This window comes from Neodiprion pinetum, chromosome 3 (assembly GCF_021155775.2).
Source record: "Neodiprion pinetum isolate iyNeoPine1 chromosome 3, iyNeoPine1.2, whole genome shotgun sequence".
NCBI classification, from domain to species: domain Eukaryota; kingdom Metazoa; phylum Arthropoda; class Insecta; order Hymenoptera; family Diprionidae; genus Neodiprion; species Neodiprion pinetum.
This window is the reverse complement of record NC_060234.1, coordinates 24,180,639-24,205,258: the sequence shown is the minus strand read 5'-3', so window position 1 is coordinate 24,205,258 and position 24,620 is coordinate 24,180,639. Positions and strand designations below refer to the sequence as shown.

At 34.3% G+C, this 24,620-nt stretch overlaps 1 protein-coding gene across 7 annotated transcripts in view; it reads right to left on the bottom strand.

The window, feature by feature from the left end:
* Nucleotides 1-1,625: 1,625 nt before the first annotated feature.
* CLIP-190 (Cytoplasmic linker protein 190) overlaps nt 1,626-24,620 on the bottom strand; it is a 47,289-nt gene continuing 24,294 nt past the window's right edge. For 5 of the 7 annotated variants that reach the window (XM_046618879.2, XM_046618878.2, XM_046618882.1 and 2 more), the window contains 20 exons: nt 23,667-23,738; nt 22,900-23,052; nt 22,003-22,203; nt 21,511-21,709; nt 19,665-19,890; nt 18,638-18,682; nt 14,140-14,280; nt 13,136-13,300; nt 12,797-12,817; nt 11,337-11,517; nt 10,411-11,073; nt 10,087-10,208; nt 9,482-9,794; nt 9,183-9,334; nt 7,313-9,099; nt 7,079-7,169; nt 6,267-6,339; nt 5,682-5,853; nt 5,237-5,415; nt 1,626-2,511 (listed from right to left, as the gene is read on the bottom strand). In XM_046618879.2, the coding sequence (XP_046474835.1) occupies nt 2,465-2,511; nt 5,237-5,415; nt 5,682-5,853; nt 6,267-6,339; nt 7,079-7,169; nt 7,313-9,099; nt 9,183-9,334; nt 9,482-9,794; nt 10,087-10,208; nt 10,411-11,073; nt 11,337-11,517; nt 12,797-12,817; nt 13,136-13,300; nt 14,140-14,280; nt 18,638-18,682; nt 19,665-19,890; nt 21,511-21,709; nt 22,003-22,203; nt 22,900-23,052; nt 23,667-23,738 (5,003 nt within the window). In that variant the 3' untranslated portion in view covers nt 1,626-2,464. The remainder of the gene's footprint in view (nt 2,512-5,236; nt 5,416-5,681; nt 5,854-6,266; nt 6,340-7,078; nt 7,170-7,312; nt 9,100-9,182; nt 9,335-9,481; nt 9,795-10,086; nt 10,209-10,410; nt 11,074-11,336; nt 11,518-12,796; nt 12,818-13,135; nt 13,301-14,139; nt 14,281-18,637; nt 18,683-19,664; nt 19,891-21,510; nt 21,710-22,002; nt 22,204-22,899; nt 23,053-23,666; nt 23,739-24,620) is intronic. The other 2 variants (XM_046618881.2, XM_046618880.2) reach the window with 2 other exon arrangements.

Genomic DNA, 24,620 nt, shown 5'->3' with positions numbered 1-24,620 from the left:
AGCCTTGGAAATCGGGCACCCTAACAAAAATTTTTGAATTACTCAAAATTGAAAATACAACTGCGAGATTTTTTGTTTGCAAAATCTTAATTAATATTTAATTAATTGTCATTGCAGCTGAGTCATTCAACAGGTCTTGGCATGTAGTGGACCGCAAATAAGTTTCTATAAGCTTCAGTTTTGAAAATGAAAAATTGATTTTCCGATCATGTCATTGGATCGCTTGGTCGTTCATCTCATTGAGATTGATAATTGAAAACTCGTCTGGTTCATGGGGTACGTGATTTTGATAAAGTTTGCAAAATGTCCAACTGTTCAACGATCTCTTTAGCGGAATGCATCTTTCAAAACCGGATTCTCGGAAGCCTTGTAATTGAAAGAGAGCATCATCGATCATGATCATTGTGGTATGTAAATCAACTTTGGGGCATTGTAAGGTCTTACCGATTTTGTTGATCACTTGCAGTATGTCGTACCATACTACCAATCGAATGAGAAAGGACAGTGATTTAATAGCGATCCAGAGGCCTCTCGGTTCTGACGTCAACTTTGCATCTTTCACTTGCGAGGTTCTATAAATTTCTCGCAGTGTCTCTCTGATTTCTAGTATTTGGAACTTCACTGCTTTCACAGCATTTATTTCCTTCCCAGCCAGTTTCAGGCAATGATTTGACACTGATATCAACGTGCTTTTTCAATATTTGCGACCGTTGAGTCGACGCAGCGAAGACAACTTTGTCGATAGAACAAGAAATAGCTGAAACAATTTATTTAAAGAAGATCGTTTCCACTTTTGCAAAAACCAAGGCAAGGATAATTAAATTTATGTGATTCTGATATATGCTTCATATATATGAAGTTTATAATCGCATATGTTTCATTTTCTCTTGGTTTATAATACCTGATTGTAAACTAAAAACTAAAACTTTTTAAAAGAGAGAATGTAAAACTGATGAAAAATTATTATTGTTCTAATATTTTTATTGTAAAAAAGTTTAAGACGTGTCTTATATGGCCACAGATTTTTTTTAATGGATAAATAAATTTATACAGGAACTATGCTGTGATTACATATTTGAATAAAAATTAGATACTCTATTTATTTTACATTGGTGTTTTATATAGTTGGATTATTTTTTTTGTTTAAATGGGGCACTGTCAAAGTTGCTTAGCTGTGGTATATATGTTGTAAGATCAATGCTGGTATGGGTCTGCGTCACTTTACACAGTTGGCACGAGAAAATCGCATGAGCGTCCTATGGGTGCCAGGACACAGTGGCATTCTAGTTAGGAAGGCTGCCTTATGGCAGGCAAGGAGCCGGAGACTCTCTTCTGGAAAAGAAATCGAGGAAATAGGGGTGGGCAGGTGGCTTTAATTTGCGAAGCTGGCTGGTCTCACATCGTTTCCTATACTCTAAGTTGCCGTAACGAGCTCGGGCACAATGATCCAACAGGACTAAGCACCCAGTGGTCACCACTTAAAAATAACAACAGCAATAAGGTGTTAAAAAATATCTCTTTCGTCTCTTGCGCAATGTTTACGAGCTATCTCAACAGAAAAACTAAAAGCTTGAAAATATAGCTGGTACAAAACTATCAAGTGTCCAAATGAATAAAATCTTGAATGAAACTTGCATCTCAAATTTATTAGTGAGTCAATAAATATTATGATCATATAAATTAAATTATACAAATCGATACATGAATAAATATAAATATTTAACCCCTCTTAAGTATCTAGAAATATTGCTTACAATATTTAACTATAAAACGGTTTTAAACAAAATTTAAGCCAGAGGAAACAGCCAAGGAGAATCAGTAGATCAGCAGCTGTCCTCAGGATGAATAAAAATAGGTCTACATGAATAGAATGTATGTTTAGAATCTTCCAAATTTTAGATAATTACTTTGCAACACAGAAACACGACTTAGTCTTTCAGTTAGATCTACTATTCCAAATATACATTCTCTTCCATATTTTCCTAAAACAGTTTGATTAGGCCATCTAAATTTGAAAGGGTGCACCGAGATAGTTAGGAAATATGCAGGACGTATTGCCTGCTCAAAAAAGCAATTTTTTACTCTTTATTTGGGATACCCATTGTTGAATTGTTGATGCGTTTTTCAATTTGAGCACAAATTTCAGGTTTCGAATTCCACGCTTGAAAATTACCAGATTTGATTTGCCCTATGCCATATCGACCAGAGAGGTTGCACTGGCCTGATGGCTCAAATAAAATTCACTACAATTAGTTTGCAACTTCTTGAGAAGTTGACCATAAATGTGGCAAGTCTCCGAAAGCAAGTTATTGAAAAAACATCACATTTCAACAGACAATTAAACAACAACTACTTAAGTTATTCTTATGTATAGGATTATCGTTACAAAAATATAATCTGAAAACTCAACATATCCATCTTCTTGCAGGCAAGACAGTTGCATATCAAAAGTTGTTTTTGACCATTAAAAGGTTTCTTCGTCCTCACAGTTAGTCGTATCATGTCCAAACACTGAAAATCATAATCAAATGTTTGGTGTATTAATTAATGATTCTTTATCTGATTATATTCTGACGTTAATTGTTTCAAAGTATTAAGCTAGTCTTAATTGAATTAAAGTATAACAGTGAAGCAATCGTGGTGCAATATGTGATTGAAGTATCAACCTTTGGATACAGTTCTATACAACATTCAATGAAAATAGTGAGGCAGATACAGTGCTTTCGTCAAAGTATCTAAGGATACTCGTAGTGAACTTTCTTTATCTATGTTATTCGAGGGGTCTCGAAAATACTGCTAGGAACTTCAGTTATCTATCTTTCATAATCAGATGATACATATTTTCATATGATGCTTGTCAATAGATATTTTATGTTTGTTCCGGATAAAACTATACTATTGTTCTCTAAATAAATTAATATCTGTTGCAAAATTTACTCCTTTCTGGTAGAGCACAGAGAATATTTAAGCTAAGCTACCTAAGAGATTGACCTCGATCAAGATCAACATAAAAAGAGGACATGATAATGACTATTTTTTTCAATACAAAGTCCAGTCAACGTTATATCAAAGCGACACATGATTATTCAACCATTGACATGCCTAAGCAAATGAGATCACATCAATATTAACCCTAGAACACATGAATCTTTTTTGTACCTTCTAACTCTCGTGAGCGGGGTCGATAACGACCGCACGCGTTTCTTGTTCGTAAAAACGTTATAAAAGCAATAATGGGACTTATAATAATATAAATATTTCATTTTTTAATAAAGAAACGAATAGTAAAGAGCAAATTTAATTTCAATCAAGTTTAGTTGGTGAAAAATCCAATCAACTACCAAATGGTGTTAAAAAAAATGGCAAAAAACGTCAGTTTTCAAACAAAATCTCATATCTTTTTTTGTAATCAACAGTTTTCCAAATTTTAAACGCGATTTTGAAGAAAATATATCAGACTGTCAGGAAACAATTACTGTTCCTATACCCCGTTGAAAAAGTATATTTATTTCGGCATTTCAAAATGGGAAAAATACGGAAATACGAAAATATCGATACAATCGTAAAAAACGGCTTTTAGACTGGCTATGAACCAGCCCTCAAACTGCCCGTTTTCACACTGCAGGATCCAAGTTTATAGAGAAAAAAAAAGAACAATATCCAATTTGAATTTCAAACAACAAATTCAGATTCGTGATTAAGGCTTTTAAAGCTTTCGAATATACATAAACATGAAAGTATGACGATTTTTTTTTATTTTGAGCCACTATAATGGATTCACTATTACAAATTTTGTAATACCACCCAACAATCCGAGGAGTACCAATTTTCATCAAAATCCAAATCTTTTTAGTTTTTTTTTGCTTATTGAATACGCCAAATTTAAATTTTGCAAATCTGACATTATATTACATTATATTAGCGACGCGAGAAACCTCACGGTATCAATTTTCATTCAAATCCATTTGTCCATTCTCAAGATATCATCAGGTCTATTTGATTTTTTGGAATTTCGTCATTTAAATAATTGAAAAAGTACTGAACCGATCAAAGCGGAAGTCTAATCAGTTCTAAATTTGGAAAAGCCGCGTCGATGGAGACTAAAACTATTCAAATTCGGTTACTCATTCTCGAGATATCGTCGGACAAAAAAAAAATTGATCCCATACATACATGAGTACATTCACAAGACACAACACATGCACGCACACACGCACACGCACGTTGAGATCTGGAGAATACTCAACTTTTTATTTTCGGGGTGATTGCAATAACTTCCTTTTTTTCTCTGATAACAGAGAAACGGGAAGTTAAAAAGTGTTTGTAAGGGTTTTTCATATATTTTTAAGTTCTTTTATTTGAAAAATAGTATATAATTAGTAATAATAAATTGAAGAAGGAATTGTATAACTAATTCGACTGCAGTAGCGCAAAGGCAAAAGCTAGGAGCGCAGTTTGAAAGTCGGCTGGGGTTGTTTACGAACCTGCACATGTGTTCTACGGTTAATGGCCTATCCGATAACACATCTGATTGATGTCAATGCTGAGTCGTTGACCTACCTTACCAGTCCGAAAAGCGAATCACATCACTTTTTTATTTGTTTTTACAAATACTTATCTGTGATGCAATTCAATTTCTTCAAAGATGAGTAAATTGCGGAGTGGATGCTACTTTGTTCTAGAACGAACATAAAACATTTACCGCGGCATTCACGAACATTCGTTATACGTAATTTTATAACGGCCAGTTATAATCTTGTGTTTTTATTGATGTTGACTGTCAAATTTACGCTCGTTATAAGTTTTATAAGATAACAACAATGAAAACAAATGATTATAACGGTCCGTTATACAATTAAGCCCGTTAAATATTTAACAGCTGTTCGTGAATACCGCGGTTACTCTTGTATGCTAAATTTAAAAAAAAACGACTTCCTGACTACTCCTTGTCATGCAGAATAGTTTGATTTTGTGCCGTATTATAGATGTGTACCAAACCTGTTCAATTATTTATTAGCGAATAGTTTGAAAGATTTAAAGACATGGAATCTTGTGCAATGCAAAAACACATGTCTGCATTTTTTCATGGTCCAACAACCTGAAGCGGCTATATTAGTTTCGGTTAGTTTACATTAAATCATTATTGCCAAAGCATGATTTTCCAAGTGGGCCAGTTAGGCACATCTGTGGTGGCCTAATAAGTATGTATTGATAAATTTTCTTGGCAAACACTAACCCTCACAAACATCGCAGTATGGTCTTTCACCCGGTTGCTTCTTTGGAGTTCTTTGTGACGTTTCTGGCTCAGGTGAGTCTTGTGCTTGACGAGGACAGTCCTCTGTGTCGTGTAAATCAAATTGATCACAGATATCACAGTACATACGAGGTGCCGCCATTCTCGAGTTGATGGAAATCCTACAAGAAAATACAAATACTTTGCAAGCTTGGATGATTTTGAGTTAAGAAAAAAAAACATCATTTGGATTTGCGGTACAGTATAATCGGTGATTCGTACAGTACAATAGCTATAATTTAATACCATCTTAAAACAACAACAACGAAATAGTTTTCTTAAAATATAAGTCGACAAATGAAGATCAAAGTGCAATAATTTTTACCAGAAGGTTTAATCTGTATTACTAAATTTACAAAAAGTCGTTTCACGAAAAAAATGAACTCACAAATTGTAATCGTCTGCTTCGCTTGGAGGGATACCCATTTCTAGAACTTCCACTTTGCATGTCAGAGCATCATTTTTTTTCTTCATGTCTATGATAACTGAGTTTAGGAAATCTATTTGTCCTTGAGCCAATTCATGTTCCTCTAATAACTTGTCCATATCAACGTCATTACCTGATAGTAAAAATGAGTCATTACGGGTTTCAACTCATAGGAGATGGAATGGCGCAATGGAACCCTTATATTCACGAAATATTTCCAGACTCTGTAAAAATTTTCTCGAAACAAACTGTGTGACAAAACAATTGGAAGTAAAGAAGGCAGCTGGGATAATAGCTGTTAGAAATTCATGAGGAGAGAATTTAGAAGCACTGTTAGTATAGAATGGGAAAATTTTTAAATTATGTCATTTCCTTGTAGCACTATACGGTTTTCCAATTTGATTTACTGAGAAGAGTAAGCTTGTCCCGGTTTGCAATTCTGCTTTTCATAATTGTGCTATTCCATCCAGCATAGGATTAATTATAGGCTGTGAATTGCTGTGCATTTGCTGAAAGGATTTGTATGCAAAGAGATGAAAAACATACCAATGATCTTCTTGTTCTTACTCACGTCGCCCCCTGCAGGATGAATAGACTGATTACTTGGGATGACTTCAACCTGTTTAAGGAAGCAATGAGGAATTCAGTATAAATAAATATCTGTAGTAATGGTGTCTATTGTGGGTTCAAATATGGTCATAGTTGAGTTTTGATCGGTTATAGTTATATTGCCATTCGGTTACTGCTGATCTGCAATTGAGTTGCTGTTGGATACTGATTGGGTTTGTGTTTGCCGAGATTATTGGGGTTTTGCCACTGGTGTTCTATTATGCTCTGTAATATAGACTTAAGTCTTCTATGCAAACTTGGGATTAACTTTGATCAAATTCAAAAATGGAAACAGCAATTTGTGTATCCAGATCGCCAAACAAGACCCAATTGTACCCCAACAGTAACCCAACTGCACGCCAGAATTTTGGGAAAATAGTTTTCTGAATAAAATGAGCCATCTTAGAGTGCGATCGAATGAATTTACTACATTTTTTACCATAATTTTTAAGCGGTTTTGATTGATGCATTAATATCTAACAATAAGCTCCCGATTACAATTGTAGTATTCTTGTTTCTTATTATATATTCGTTATGCTTTATATATACATGCTTTATATGCGTTATATTCAATGAATACTTCATGTACAACTATTTGGTAACAAAATTGATGAAACATGTGCATTTTTGACGTAAAAACCTTCTTTATCTAGGCATTTACAAACTCATCTCAACCATACCCAAATTCAAATTACAGGCGAAAAGTGCTTAATGTACATATTTAGTGCTCCACATTTGATACTACTTACGTCTTTAAGATTTTTCTGATTTTGACCAGCTAGTTTGAGGGCTTCTTTGGCTTCAACCCATTTCTTATTGACCTCTGCTAATTCTTTTTTTCTGAAAATTACGTGAAATATGTCGGAAGAGGTTACTAAAAGTTTACCAATAAAAAGAAATCTTGACCATATTAATCCGTGCAGTGCAAATGTAGTTAAAACATAATATTAATACAATTTTAATATATCATGTATAGTACATACAAATTAGATTCGGTTTCCTTCAACTGGTTCACCTCTGCATGTACGAGATTCAACTGGTGAGTAAGTTCTTTGGCGTTTGATTTGTCTTGGATATCTTTGTTCAAGGATTCTTTTATAGCACTTATGCTTTGCTCCTTTTCCTGCAATAGAGTTTCTAAGGACTCTTTAGTTTGTCGCAAGTTGAGATTCTGCTTGTTAGTATTATCCAGTTCCAATTGTTGAGTTGTGAGCTTCATTTGATATTCTTCAATGGTCTTTGTCTGCTCACATTCAGTTTTTTCAGCATGCTTGACTTGTGCGTTGAGCTCGTCAAGAGACTTTTTCATAATGCTGAATTCAGTATCTTTTTGAGTTATTGTCGCTTTTAGAGAATTCATATTTTTTATCAACTCGGCATTTTGTAACGCCACTTTATCAAGATTACTCTTTAAATTCTTTATTTCGGTTTCCTTTGCAACTTCGATATCTTGGCAAGATTTTTCCTGTGCTTTGGTTGAATTCTCTAATTTGGCTATCAATTCTACCTCAGCAGATTTTTTAACAGATAAATCATTTTGCATAGCAAGTAACTGTTCTTGTAGTACCTTTATTGCATCTTGCAATACACGCTTCTCTTCTAACGCAGAATTCGAATTTTGTTTCTCAATTTTAAGCTCTTCATTGAGTTTGGCTAATTCCCTTACAGACTGTGCGCTTTTTTCTTCAAAGGCAATAATTTTATTATTTAATTCTGAAACAAGATCTTTTTCGGATTTCAATTGAGTTTCAGTATCGGTAACTTTGGTAGTAAGAATTTTGTTATTCTCTGTCGCATCTGCTAACTTAGTATTCAATTCACCATGGAGCTGAGTTATTTCAGCAAGAGATTTAGTTACAGTCTCATGTTCAGTTGTAATATTAGCTAATTGTTTTTCCATAGTCACCAGTTTCATTTGTGCTTCTGAAGCAGAATTATCGTTTGCAGATTTCAATAAAGCTATTTGTGTTAGACCATGGTTGTACTTGACATTCATAGACGTCAAGTTATCGTCACGAATATCTATTTCTTCTTGCATCGCTTTCATTTTCTTTTCACTCAAGTTAAGCTGTGAAGTTGCTTCTAAGAATAGTTTATTCAAGTTTTCTTTAGAATTCACTTCAGAATTAAGTTTCTGGACTATTTCTTCAATAGACTGTTCTCTTCCATTTAGTTCATTTTCTAATTTTTGTTTCGACTGCTGCAAAGTTTTAAGTTCCTGTGAAAATTCTTCAACCCTCACTTTCAAGTCTTTTATAAGATTTTCACTAATAATTTTTTCTTTATTAGTATTTTCAATAGTTTCATCATGTAATTTTTGTAATTCTTTACATCTGTCCTTTAATTCTCCAATTTCTTGATCACGAAAACCAAGTTGAGTATTCAATTCAGTAACTTGATTTGTTTTTTTTTCTATTTCCAAACTTAGATCTTTACCTTTATCAACAGTTTCAACCAGTTCACGTTCTCGATTTTTCAAGGAACCAAGTTGCAGTGTGAGATCAGTGTTTATTTTTTTCTCCGACATAAGCAAACCTTGTACTTCATCAACCTTCGAGTTAAATTCTTTATTCAATAGTTGTGACTTTTCTAAATCTTGCTCAGTTGACTTCAGAGTATTTTGAACAGATTCGAGAGAATTTTGAATTTGGCCGACTTTATCGCGCACTTCGTCCAACTCTTGTTCCTTTTGTCTGAGATCTTCGTTATATTTTATAAGTTGATCAGACGAGTTCGCCGTGGAACTTATTAAATTACATATGTCCAATTCCTGTAAAGAAAACGACAATCTTTGTTTTCCTGGACGAATTTTCCAAGCTTGTCATTGAAAAAAAGTAATAATGTCATACAAACCAGTTTCTTTTTCTGTTCAACTAGTAAAGAATTTTTTTCCTCCAAAGTAATTAACTTTCTGTTCAACTCAGCATTGGTAGATGTTAAAGATTGCAACTCAGTTTCAAGCAAAGTCTTACCATTCACTGATGCCGAAATTGAGTTCTCCAGTTCTGAAAAATTTGGTGAGTACATTGAACTGCCTTCTCTGTCGAAGCGGTGGGTTTCAACAGAAAGACTGTATGAATATTGGATAAATTCGAATATTGTATATTCTGACACAAGCAGTATTCCCTATATTATGTTGAAATAGTTTTTACCTGTACATTTTTTCGAAAATTGTTCAACTTCCGTTGTCTTCTGTAGAACAATAGCTTTGAGATCTGTTATTTCCTGTTGAGCGTTTTCAATCTCTTTAGTTTTGTTTACAGTTTCTAGTTTCAATTGCTGGATAATTTCTTCCTTTGCTGATAATTTATTTTCAATATCTTTCGCCATTTGTTCAATTGTTTTTACGTTACTTTCACTAAGATTACTTATTTCTGTTTCTTTGTTACTCAACTCTTCCTTCAATTGTTTTAACTGTGCCAACGTATCAAGCGATGAGCTTTTAAAATCTGCGATGTCTATTTCCTGGATGGGATTTATTTAAATGATACTTAAATTATTGACATACAACTGAATTCAATAGTACTGCAACCAACACCGATTACTCCAATTTGACCAACCAAGAACAATGCGTGTTCTACAGACAGATTTGTTTAAAGTAAAGTAGCTATGTGAGTTTTGTTTAATTTTTCCTGTTTGTTACGAATATTTCACTTGACAGCATGAAAAGCCATGTAGTTTTTGCGTTATCTCTTTCTAAAAGTGTTTTTGAGGGTTCATTGCAGTACTATAAAAATCAATTATTTTCGGTACTAACAAGTTTTTTTTTTTCATAATCAAATTTTTTATTATCATCCTCGATTTTTAACTCCAAGGTTTGAATTTGATTTTTCAGATAATTATTATTTTCATCCAGTGACTTCAACTTTTGCTTCAAATCTGAAATGAATCAATATACAAAAATGAATTAAAATGATACCCACATTTTACCGATCAATATTGACATTTTTAAAATAGGTTTGGATTTCAAGATGTCGTAAAATCTGATAAAACTAGATTTGAGTATCTATATTGATATGACTTTCGATATGAATTTGATTAGATGCATAATAATTTTGTAGCAACGTAATCTTTGAATTACCTTCAATTTCTAAGAAGGCTTTTTGAAGTTCCGAATCTCTACTTTGATTACAGATTTTCATTTCAGTCATTAATTTCTCAATTTCTTTATTTTTCTCATCCAGCTGTGAGGTAATATTTACAATCTTCAACTCTTTTTCAGTCAACTGGCTTTTGAAGGTATCTGACAGTTCTTCGAAGCGCTTTGTGTTATCACTTTTTAATTGTTCTAAATTCGTCTTTTGCATTTCTAAATTTCGTTTCACTTCCGTATCTAGCTCTTCAGTTTTTTGTTTGATTATATTATCCTTTTCAGATACGATATTCTCATACTTTGAAATCAAGCTTTCTTGTGACAATGTATTATTCCTGGTAATGTTATCCATAGTAATTACAGATTGTTGTATGTCTTCTTTTAACTTCGCTATGTCATTATCATATTTCTGACTCATTTGTGAAATTATCGTATTCCTACTTTCTAAACTTTGTTTAGCATGCTCCAATTCGTTTTTCAACGTTGATTCAGAATCTGTTAACGAAGCAGTACTTTTTTCGTGTTCAGTTAGCTGCGCCTGAAATGTTTTTATTTGTTCCTCATATCTTGCAATGAGGTCGCTCTTTTCGTTTTCCTTGAGCTGCAGAGTCTTTTGCATTTCTTCTAATTGCTGCCCAAGCTTTTGCAGTTCTAGAACAATGCAGTATAGAAAATATCAAAATAGTTATCAATCGGGTGGTAGATTATTAAAAGTGAAGTGCTTGAAACACATCTGTGCACAGAAAAATAAGCAAAGTGAAAAGAAAAACCTATTTGAAAGATTTGCAGTCATTCTTCTAGTCTAATTATTAATGTCTCTCAATGAATCCACATCCCTAATATGCTTTAAAAATGAATTGGAAGAAATTCGATACATAGACATTACCAAATCAAACCAAGAATTTGATATTCACCTTCTGAGGCACTCTGATCTTGTCCTACAGTAGAAGACAATTCACTGCGAAGTTTTGTCAATTCCTCTTCGGCTTCAAATAGTTTAATGCTGTCTTGTTCCAGTTGAACGACTCTTTCTCGTTCTTCCGAAAGTTTGAGCTCAAGTTCTTTGATTTTGTTTTCGTTCAAAGAATTCGTAACCTAATGAACAATCATCTGGATTACATGAAAAATATTATGCCGATGCTAGGGTATACCTAATAGTGCAACAGATTCACAATTCAAATAAGGTAGTATTTTCTTGCTGATTTTTACGTACGTATAGATGATGGTAATTTTCAATATAGAAGTCAAAAAATCATCGACGCTTGGTATCATTATGTGTTTGGGGTCAGTGAATCCAAATGTAAGGACAATATTTTCTAATTCTACAAGGCGGATACAATATGGCGATCGCGTATACCAAAAAGTGTTTGATTTGCATGAACATTGAATTCCCAAGCATTTTCTGATTTCTGTATTTGAATTTAGGGTGTATATGTTTAAATTTAAATTTACATTTAAATTCAAATGCAATCATCAATTTTGTAAAAAATAATTGGTGACCCCGAAATGTCACATACCAAATCTTAAAGTTTATTTAATGGAAGTGAACGTGCTTTTTCCCAAACCTTTTCTTCGATCAGGCGTATGTGACACTATTTGCTTTCGTAAATGACGAATAAAAATTTTCAATCTTTATTAAATTGTTGTGATTAATGCTTTATGATAAATTAACAATTTAACTTATACTGCTTATAATTCGAAATCTGTTCTTCAGATGGTTGCTTTCGAATTGAGGATTATTTCAAGTCATAATTAGAATAATTGGTTACTTTATATTTTTCTTAACCATGATTGACATTTCCTAACTTTTCCAGTGTTTCCATTATATTTTTAAAATCACCCGACTGCTCTGGGTTTTTGTAGGTTTTCCCTGTGGAAGTGAATCGAGCGATTGTTTAAATTTTCAGTTTGAATTTTAAATGGGGTTCTCGGCTCCGAAATTAAAAACCCAAAATACTTTTTACAAATAACTTTTAATTATGCCAGGTTGAATTTCGTTTAAACGCATCAACTCTTCAATTCAAAGTGCTTTCAGAATAGAAGTATTTATTTTTGAATACTAATGTTTCAACACATAATTTACATAATTGCCGTTTCTTGCATGTGTCCTAAAATCTCTCAAACCACTCAACCCATTTCTTCGAGTTTGTTTCTTACTGTGCAGTTCTTTTTTGAAGAATGATTTTAGTATATATTTTATGATATGAGTAAAGGGAATTAAGATATAAGTAAAAACACTGAAATAGTTAGATACCCCATATCCGGTAGAACTGCTAGTATTATACTAATTGGTAAGACTGCTGTGGTAATAATACGAATGTAAAACATTATAAATACTTGTAAAGAAAATGAAAAATATTCTTGGGATACTCACATTCTGTGTAGTTTTTTCTTGCTAAAAATAACAGGTAAATTATTTATAATAGTTTCATATTATGACACGAGGGTAATATAGCAACAATGTGGGGAAACAGCTGACTGTTAAACGAAAATTTTATAAACACGCGTATTGAGGAGCAAAAACTATCTTGGACTTTTATTTTGTCACATTAAGTTAATAAACTATAAAATATACAAGAAAAATCGGTTTTTTAATTAAATTAAAGTTCAACTAGTCTGGTACGAAGACTAAGGAGATGGTAAATTAAGAAAAAATACTGTGAAGTAATTGAGTCTCTTTATGTGTAGTGTTGCTAATGATAGAAATTCTTACCTGAATAGCATCTTTGTCAACTGATTCCTCTTCAAACCGAAACAACAAATCTTCGCATTTCCTGCGCTCTTCGTCCAGTTGCGTTACTAGTATACTTTTTTCGTCTAATAATTGGGCTAGCGCTTGCTCCGCATCTTGAATTTTCTTTTCCATGTTTTCCCTATACTGAAATTTATAGAATTCCATTGAAGATATTCCGATAGATTGTTCATTCAGTTCGGTAATGTTGAATTAACTCCTTGAAGCCAACTTCAGTAGATGTATCGTTAATTTTCAGACAATCGAGTATTAAAAAGTAACATTTGGTATCTTATGTAGGGCATATTTTTGTAATTAACACGACGATTGAATAAATTTTCAGTGATAAAAACGAACAAAACAGCTGACAAGTATGGCCAAAGATGGTGCAGTAACTACAAACTCTACCCTACGGTAGGGATCAAGTGATGTGGTTTGGGATCATGTCTACGACTATTTGTCAAAGTTAATGATAAATCATCAAATTTGAGTAGCGACTGCATATTCGACAGCGGATCGCTCTACACTGCAAAAAATGAACAAACTACCCAATGCACTTGACAAAAATGTGTTGTTTTGAAATTGCGCAACATCACCAAACATACATGTAAATAACTATTTGAAAAAGCATATTGAAGCTTGAAGCATCAGTTCCAAGATGCTGTTGGCAGATTTGGTCTACAAACATTTTTTTCCAAAGTTAGACTGCTTTGAAGCGACACATGTCAAATTTGCATAGTGAACTTTGACTTGAAAGCGCTGCAATTGGCAGAGTAATTTTTTTTCTATTTCTGACTTGTGGAATTTGAAGTTAAAGGTATTTTCAAACGTGAAAAAAAATTACTCTGACAGTTCATCCTTCGAGATACTTTTGTAAGCAGTTTTTTATGTGCATGTTTTGCGAAGTTACGCAATTTGAAAATTACGCATTTTTTACAGTGGAAATGGGTAGACTGTTAATTTTTGTAAACAATAAAATGATATACCCTTTCATATTCCTGTTTCATTAATAGAATTGTATGCTCTGCTTGGTCGGCTTGATTTGCAGCTCTGGTTACTCGTTGGCGTTCCAAATCTCTTTCCTTGTGAAGATGTTCGATCTCTATCTGTTTGTCTTTCAGCATTTCCTATAATTAGAAGTAATCGACTGTATAAAATGCTACAATTATTGCACTGGTGGCAAACAAAAATTACCAAATAGCTCTGCCTCATAGTCGTTATTACGATTCCTAGCACTAATTTTGTGTGCTTTATTTATTGAAAAATGTGTCATTATTGATGCCATAATTGAGCCGGTAGTCGCAAGTCGTGCTGCTAGTGAGACACATGGAACTCTTAATGTGCTCAATTTCACGATACCTCAGACCATCAGCACATTTTAATGTCGAATTGTAGAAAAGTACCTGGGAAATATGTGCAAATGTGCGTAGTACGAAGGCATTTCGTATTTTAAATTCCAGAAAAACTGAAAGTAAAGTTTCGGTATCTTATCGTTGATGTTTTTGAGACAGTGCACTGTGACTACAATGGGAATAAGCAATTATTTTCGTTTACTACATGTCTCAAGATCATTTTTATATTGTATTATTTTCCCGAAAAGTACAGCCTTGTACAAAAGTAATGAGCTCGGTATAGCGTTAACTGTATTCTTTTTTTATTCATGTAGTTCGGGGAAACCTCTGTTTCTCAGTTTCTATTGAAGATGTGCATTTCGTTGGCTCTATTACGAGTTTCATCGTATTTTTCACTACTCGTGTCGACAATTCCGTCTTTTCTCTGTGCTTTATGCATTTTGATTACTCGTGCGTGTTGATCGAGTCTTACTAGCACCAATGTTGGATTGCACGAAGAAAAGTATCCCCAAGAATTGTTTACAAGAATATTTCTGCATATCCAGGATACAAAATATTCTCAATCATTTGATAAACGACTGATAACACGCGTTCAAACATTCCGTAACATTATGCATTCTTATGTGAATTATATCTGTGCCTTATGTGAGCACTGCCTCTACATACGGCTATTACATAAGGACTGATACTATGAATCCATCTCGGTATGTCACCTACTCGTATAGTTTGTGTCTCGAAATGTATGCTGTTATATTTCCCCATATTTCTGTGAATGGAACACGGTTCAATATCCCGAAGCGTGATCTGTATTTCATTCAGATGTTTGCCTAGATCGAAAATTACGAATCACCACCAAAATTATTTAATTTTTATCCACCGACAATACGAAAATCAGCTAGTGTTTGATGTAAATTCATTTATTATAAGTTCGGAAAAATTAGTATCTTGCGTGTCGATTTCAGTATGACGAACAAAAGACATCTTGTGCTTCATCATGCTATTAGGCATCACTGTGGCATCATAACAGGTCAGACCATTTTTTGCCTTTTAGTCAAGATTCGTCACGTTAATATGTATATATTTCTATGGTTTTCTGGAGTTTCCGGAGATGTTCATTTCGTTTATCACACATGACACATGAAACTCTCGTTTGGATTTTCCGCAACATGTCGTGAATTCGCTAATCTTTGGAACTCGATGTTTGAAAATATTATTCGTTTACTCACCAGCTTTACGCTCTTTCTACATAATTCCACTTAGCTGAGCCTCATACATAATACAACGACATTTTACTACGAAGGCTCCGATGGAATTAGATTGGAACAGATTTTTATGGATCATATTTTTTTTTTAATTTCGACACGCATGATAAAATTTGAAGGGGCTATTTTTCTTGCATTTTTTTCACAATCGCAATTCATCGACCATGTTTCCTTTCCATCCGGTAACGATAGCTGTTATACAGAAAATTCAGCAGGAGTGCACGACAAAGGCTCACCCTGTTTTTTGGCTGCACCTACCGGAAGTCAGTAAGGTAAAATAGCCTACGAAACAGCTATGTCTAATTACCACTGCAGATTTACATCGCAAAACACTATCTCAGGGATACCTAAATAAGTCGCACAACAATTCTTAACTAATCTTCTAATTACGGGACTTTAAATTTCCCCAATCTTATACATATAATTTACGAACTTCTACAATTTGAAGTCACTGTGAGACTCCTGGTTTTGGTTGCAACGCAACCATCGCAATTCCACGTTTTTATCTACTGAAGCTTCTTGTGGCTACAGACCCAACTGTGGAATCGGTAATGGCACATTTTTCTCAAAATTACGAGGGATAAGGGTTTGGTTAAGATTTTTAATATCAAGTCGAAAACATTGGTCGCATTACTCCTGATGTTGGGCCATCATTTTGGCTCCTGCTGTTTTCAGGTTGGAAAACATTAGGCTTGTGCCTAAACCTCCGCTGCATGTATCCGAGGAAACGAGTACACTCTTGAACATTAGAAAACTTTCAGAGTATCAATGATATAATAGTCCAGAAGTTACTTAAATATAAATAGCGGCCTATCAACTAATTGTAAGTAAACCATGAATCTGTGTATTTGTCGTATTACCGACAGCCGCTTATTGCACTTATCCAAACAATATAATTGTGACATTAGATTTCAAGATGGCTATTGATGTGACTTGGAGTACGACTCTGAATGACGACGAAGACTCCTGAAGTAGAATAAAAAGCAGCAGCCAACAACGGCGAGCTCTGAAGAAATGCAAAAAATGGGTGCGGAGCTAAGGAAAAAGAATTTTTACACAATGAAAATAAATTTACCACATATCAATCTTTTCCGTACTGATGGACTGAAAAATTTGTTTTCAATTAAGCTTGTTTATGGTGTACGTATATGCAAAAGATTAAGTTCTTCCGAAAGTCAATGCGAATGTTTATACATCAGATATTCGGATAAAAGCATAAAAAAAAAAAAAACAGAAACAAATCATAGTATCGCTGTAAAGTTGTTTTTCAATGATTCATATCATAATTCAGGTATACATATAGCAGTCTTAATCCAACGGGGAAAATCGGGAGAATAAAGGAGGTTCGTGTTATTTTTTCCTCTCCGTGATTTGTCAGCGAATTTTATTGTCCCCGGAATTAGAACACCTTTTTCCCTCAAATTGTGATAGAAAAATATACGAGCAATCTCGTATAGCGTATATGATAGAAGAGACTGAACTCGTGAAAACCAGCTCACAAAAGAATCTTGTTTCTCTAATACACAATACAATCGTAGACGCTTGAAGAATAGAAACAGTTCAATTGATGGATAAGAAAAGGACTCGTAGTTTGTCACTATTTGCACTATCTGTAACAGTCTACGTGGTCTACAATTTTGAAACAGGGCATTGTCCGCAGTGTAAGACTCGTCTTCCTATGAAAGGTAAGAAATTATTGACCCTGTGTGTAATAGAATTACAACTTCGTTGAATTTACCCACATAACATGCATTTCCTAGAGAATCACAAAGAAACACACCAATAACGTTTTATTAAACATGTATAGTCAGTACATGCAAGAGTAACACGACACAATATTAATTCAGTGTACAGATGACAATAAGGCAGAGCACTAAATACTGGCAAACAAATTTAAAAAAAAGTATATCTGGCATTCGCCATTTACTTTTAAACACAAATAATTACAGTAAAAAGTGTCAAATATTTTTTACTTATATAAGTATTTCACCAAGTGCGATGCATTTCGATCAATTATATAACGGAACCTGATACATCAAAACACCAGTGACCAGGTACTTTAATTGAGATCTTGAGAGGACGGAAGGCTTGTACTATTTATTGGTAATTAAGGCTGTACGATATTTAGGTGCAACAGTTTCTAATTTTATACGCTCTCCGATTTTCAGTTTTTCGGTATTTCTGGATTCTACCGGTAATTTGTTACTTTATAGGTATTTCGATATTTATCGACAGAACAATATTTCGGTAATAGACAATATGTGCGGTATTTCGGTAAACTGAAAATACAAAATCGATACAGAAAATCCGTATCAAATTTTCGATACCGCACAGACCTACTGGCAGCTGGAAGTGCTGTTTTTCCATTTGCGAAAAATTGAGCATTACCAAAGACGAAAAAAAAATATTTAATGCCAATGAAGAAATCAAACAAATATGGATTGTGTTTTTCAAGAATTTAAACAGCTTCCACGAATCTCAATATTTCCCGAGAAGTTCTTTAATAGACGGTCAAAATTACGTATACCATAGAGCGTATATCTTTCTCACATGCCTTTCTCTACGGTTGTTAGCGATTTTTGAAATGTGTCACAGATCATCAAAGTTTCTAACCGCAGAGAATATCTCAAGGCTGTGAAAAAAAAATAGAAGATATTCCTTTGAAATGGTCCCGCAAACTCAATCCTCGTTGATTTTACATAGTAATCACCGTACTTTTTAGTGAATCGGTAAGATAGATGTTGGATTTGATTCTTATCACTACACAATTATCCGAATAAATATATTATTTGACGCTGCACTTGAAATGATGTTATAAAATTATGCCGAATCTCAATGATTCTGCCTCAAGGGCCTGATTAAGGTCTCACCTGCACTGAGCTTCTTGTAGGTGTTGAAGTACGTATGCCGGGTTTCTGTAAGTTCAGAAGTTGCAAAACAATTCATCATGCAGTATTAAATTGCCACCTTATTGCTACACATGCTACGTAACTACAGTCCCCCGAAGTAACAATAAGAATTTAAATAAAATTATTGATTCAGACGGACAAAAAACTAAGTGGTGTTCAGTTGTTAATTTATACAAAACAACCACACGAAATTTTTTCATCACCAAAAAGTTTAGCCAATACAAATATGGGACACTGCATTTTAATTTCACGAACGGCTAGCTCTGAACGTTCCTGATTTTTTCTATAATTGTTCAGTACACTAAGGTTAAATGGTATCCCCAAGTTTTTTGACATTTTTTTCATCAACTGTCATTTTTTACTATGCTTAAGACATGAAAATTGTCGTTACATAAAAATTTCAAAAAAAAAAAGTCTTGAAAATCTGCGAAAAGCAGAATTTTCATTTTTTAACCGCACGGAAAACGCAATTTATTACTTCTGCAAGACTTTTTAAGGTCCTTGGCTAAAGTTCTTCAATTTTTTTGGAATTCTTTAAAAGTGACGCATCTCGAAAACGTGTCCTAACTTCGAAAAAAAAAAAAAAAGCTAACCACTACGGGTCATTGCTTTAGACAATGTGTAAGGAATCGTGGATTGTTGAGAATATCCCAAGAATTTTAAAAGGTAGGCGTTTTTCATGTTTTAAAAATACTAAAAAAGAAAAATCAGAGGATTGGTAGAATCATAGAAAAGATCGTAAACCCGTTTCGAGTCAGGTTGAGAGGTTTGTGAATTTGGCTTGAAACGCCCGGCATAAATATATCTGTGGATACGTGAAACACTGAAATTTCGGATTCTACGGAAGGAATTAGTATACTCACAGACTGAGTAAATGAGTATATATACCTACGTAACGGATGAAGAGATATTAAAGTTACAAAAAAAGTGTAAAAAGCAAGCAGATCAACCCTTGCGTCACTCTCTATTCCGGGATCGAATTTCTTACCCTAGCTGAGGCTGCTGCACTTTTAGAAACGGTACTAGCTTGAGTACTGGAAATACTAGAGGTGGATAGCAAAGACTCTCTGGACCCCATCTTTCTCAGCGCCATGTTCAATGCAGCTCCGGTTGGTTTATGCACGATGCATGTCGACGATCTCTTGCTTGACGGCGATCGACTTACTTTGTGAATTGGAGCGAAGAGGCCATGTTTCGGACGACATTCGAAATACCTGTTAAAGTCATTAAAATTCATATTATCTGATTCTAGAGTAAAATGGTTTTCCCAATCTAATCTTTGAATATACTATTATTCGGTAAAAAATAATGCATGTACAGGGGGTTTGAGAAATTTAGCGAAGTATTTCATGTGCTAGAGCAATTGGCGATCTCAAAATCCTATGAGTAGCGTTTCAGGATCAAACGACGGTTGACCTAAGAGTACTTTGTTTAAATGATACTAGAAAAATTCTTCTTTTTTTAAAAGTAATTACGTTGACAGTAAGCCATCTTATCGAATTGTAAACCGTGTCTGAGGATACTTTTAATTAGTATAAAGTCTCCGGAATGGCATTTAATATAGCAGGCATCGCCATTTCTTTCGTCTAACCCTGTGCTTTTGTAATGACAAGTACGTTATTCAGTGCGTTACGAAAAATCCACTTCTCTCAATTTCTATCTCAGGCTAACAGGATGGTGTAATCCTTTTAATAAGGCAATGAGTCCAATTGTAAGCCGTAAGAAATTGGCCACCTCTGACCCGTAAACAATTCATACACATCCGAGTCGTTAATGGATTGATCGGAAAAAGTTGAAGCTACGAGTATACCATTTCAGCCGGTCCAATCACTAATTACAGCATTTCTCTCCGCAGAACACACCAATATCGTAATATACCGTGATATTGGGTTATTTTCGGAAGACACGACGCTGAAGATACCGGTTGAAGTCGGCAGTTGCAACTTCTTGTCAAGAGAATAATCCGGTACAGTTTTACATGAATAATTTTATAAAAGTATTGCACTTCTACATTATTGACCAAAATTTAGAACGTTGGGCTTCAAAGCACCATTTTATTCAACGTTAAAATGTTGGATCAATGTAGCAACAATTCCGAATGCTGGCTTCGACTTGCTTCAAAAGATCGCGACGTCATTGATTCGCAAAATGGCTATACACTCAGGGATTTTTTAGCAGAGCATTTCTCGAATCTATGACAATTGACGAGTATGCCTGATGTGTTAAATCCAATTTGCCACAATAAGTAAAATATGATATGAAACTCCAGGAACTTTATGTCCTACGGTTACCAGTCTAGTCTAGAGTATTTTTTATACCGAAGAGTTTTTCACTTTGCAAGAAATCGAAATTCAAATACCAATATTGTCAATGCTCGTACATATATTAAATGTAACAATTCACGCAAGATTAGCGTGGGAGGCAAGTGTGACAGCATATAATATGAGAATAATGGCCACAAACCAAAATCCGTTCCAACAGTATTGGTTTATTATTATTTATAACGTTAATGTAATTTCTTATAGTTTCAACGAATTTTATTAAATCTTGTATAATTAAAGATTATAATCTATCGTTAAGATCTTGAACGTCGACACTATTAGTCATTTCTTAATTGTTATCTTTTGTTCTAGCGTCCCTCTGTAGGACATGATAAATTTTTAGTAATGATTACATTTTTATAAATAAATCTTTGACTATTCTAAGGCTAGCTAGACATCCACAAAATCGTATCAAAACACTTTGAGATCGCCAACCAACTAATGAAAAAAGAAAATTTTCAAACGGACAGTATAATTTGGGATGATAATAGAGAGAATATTTCAAAATGGCACCTTTTTTCACCAACTGATCCGTCATTTTTTCCAACCGGATCATCTAATTCAATACCGCACCATTCTCCGTTGGCGAATTCAGTGGTTCCCATAAATCTTAAAATACCAGCTTTGCTGCCTTGACTGGAAGACACAATTACCCGTTCTCCTAATCTTAATTCTCTATGTGACACCGACGACAGGCTTGTTGTGGAAGTGTCTGTATAATTACGTTATAACAATTATATCATAATATAATGCCGCATTATACCGAACAGTAAAGAACTTAGATATAATGTTAACAACATAGTGTATAAATAAATCTTGTGCATAAAGACTTGAAGAAAATTTACAGCTAGGCTTTCTCATTATATGTACAACTAACGTACTAAACAAATAACATTATATCGTTTACAGGCAATAACTGCGTAAAAAAAATTTTCAATCATATTGTAAATATTCAGAGAGAAAGATTGTGCAATTGTTTCTATTTTTTCGAACCGAGAGTCTTACTCAATGACGGCGATATGGACTTGCTCAGGTTTCCTCTTGTACTTTCCGTAGGAGACGTTGGAGTTCTTTGTGTGGGAGATAGCGCAGAAGGCGGTAAATCCGATAAAGGTCGTCTTGTCAGCCTGGTGAGCCGAGAGAAGACCCCTCTTTTGGGTTCACATTGAAAATATCGTGAACCAGCAACAGATCCATCGTTTTTTCCTAATTTCCAAATATTTGAGTAAGATAATTTGTGCGATAAAAAAAAAAAAAAAAAAAATTACTCTCATTCCATTAACTCTATTAATTCTATTAATTGTATCATATCGATTTCTGTTCTTCCCAATTTTTTGTATTACTATTACAAAAGAAATAGAAATTTTCTGGTCGCTTGGTGAATTCCATGAGTTGATAAATAAATGTTATTACAGTGGCAAAAAATAACTTCATCACTGATAAATGTTGAATTAAAAAATTCCTCCACCAAAATGTAGACTACTTATCGTTAGGTACATATTAAACGGAAAATCAATTTTCTATCATGACAATACATGCGCAAGTTCTTTTCGACGCTGCTGCCTTCTAAACATTTCTCATACACGCGTTGTGAGTATAGAAAATTGATTTTTATTTTACACGCATACCGTACCTTGGGATACATTTTCTCAGAGGGATTTCTTACACAAAATTCAACCAGTTCAAGTAATGAAATGGATATTTCACAAATTTGAGGAAAATTTCACCGACGATGAGGTATTAAAATAAGATCTAAATTGAAAATAGATTGTCCACTGATACGTAAAATTTATAGGATGATCAATTTTTTGCGGATCACTTTTCAGGAGCATAACATATTGTAAGAAACTCTATTTTGTTTTCCAGTTTCGTCTCCTTCCACTCCGCGGTGTTATTACTCACCAATTGGTTCATCGAGTACGATTCCAGCCCAGTCTCCCGGGGCAAATTGAGTTTCTCCAATATAAGCAATTAATCCAGGTTTCGTACCGCCGACCCAAACTCGATCGCCAATTATAAAGCTGTCCGTGTCCTCTGTCAAGACGACACTTGTATCTATTCAAATCAACGATAGCGTTACAACACCTTTACCATCGTTCGTTTCAAATTGCCGAAAGACTCATCCGACGCACCTCCTGATCGAATGAAAGATCTTTCGATCACATTCGAATCGTATTTTTATACAACGCATTATTTACTCAGTGTCGCAGCAATTTTATATTTTATGTAACGAATCCCCCCTATTGAATTATCAAAATTTAGCCATTGCTAATCAGTGGGAAATAAACATGCGATCACTGATACGATTGTGCATGGCTATCTTCGGTGTAAAACAGGGAACCCTGACCTTAATTAAACAAGGAGTTCCAAACGTGGTAAAAACGTACAATTCCAATTTCATTTCAAAAATCGATCGGTGCATGCATAATTCATTTGCGAAAAGGAAAATTTATGCAATATCGCACATTATACTGTATAACTGCAAGATTAATATGTACATTTGTAGACATTAATTCAGAGTCCACATGTGCGCAGCATAATAGTCTAAAAGATATTAAATAGAGTTTACCAACACCGACAACAAAAAGATACCGTGCAGCTATCTACGTATACGAAGAATGAAATCCCATGTACTGTGAAATGTGATTTAAAACGATCATGCAACCTACCTGAGTCTCGACGTGATCCCGTCTCACTAAGACGGCGACCGTGCGTCTCCCATAGGTGCTCCATGGAGTTTTCTGTAGGTACCATGCAACATATACAACAGATCACACTAAAGGGCTTTCAAAAAATTAACTACAACACATTAAAAAAACCGTGCAAAGGTATGAGGGGTTGGATTGTGTTCAAATTGGGACAGTATTTTTTTTCAGGATCAAGATCTGAGCGTCAATATTTGCCGTTTAAAAAATCCTCCCGAGGTATTGACGTCTGGACTGTATGGTGGCGAAAATTCGAATTCGCGTATTTAGAATAGAATTTGAAATTCTTCTAACCAGCTTCGAATTCCATCTTAAAGAGGGCTGTTTGGATTTTCGACACCATTGCGGGCGCAATTATACAGTTCAACCGCCAATGGGATTTTTATCTCAATTTCAAGAGGTGTCTTACAGCATGTGACCATCGCCCATTTAAGTGACGTGTAAAAAAAAACATATTCATTCAAGTATTGCCTCTGAATTTTCGAAAATAATCGTAAGTATGTTCGCAAAATCAGAACTTGTGTACCCTTGGAGAAATGGCGAATCGGAACCGACCTACCAAGGTCTACGAAAACAAATATGTTATTAATTTTATATTAAAACAAAGCTAGGAAAATTCCGCGAAGAAATTGATATCAATATACTTTTTTGCACACACGTTATTCAAAATGGAAGAGATAGTTGCGTGGACGAGGTGCCTCTCATACACATAAGCAAAGAATCCTTTATTTCGTGAAGATTTTTAGATCGGCAAAAACTAAGATTTAGACTTCGTTCCAGAGAATAAAAATATTGCACCAATCTGAAACGGTCGAATGAGGTATATTCAGAAATTGGAAAAACATTCAAGTTCAGGTGAATTGTTCTACGGTACAGCTAATTCGATACTACAAACATGGTGAACTATCTCATGTGAGG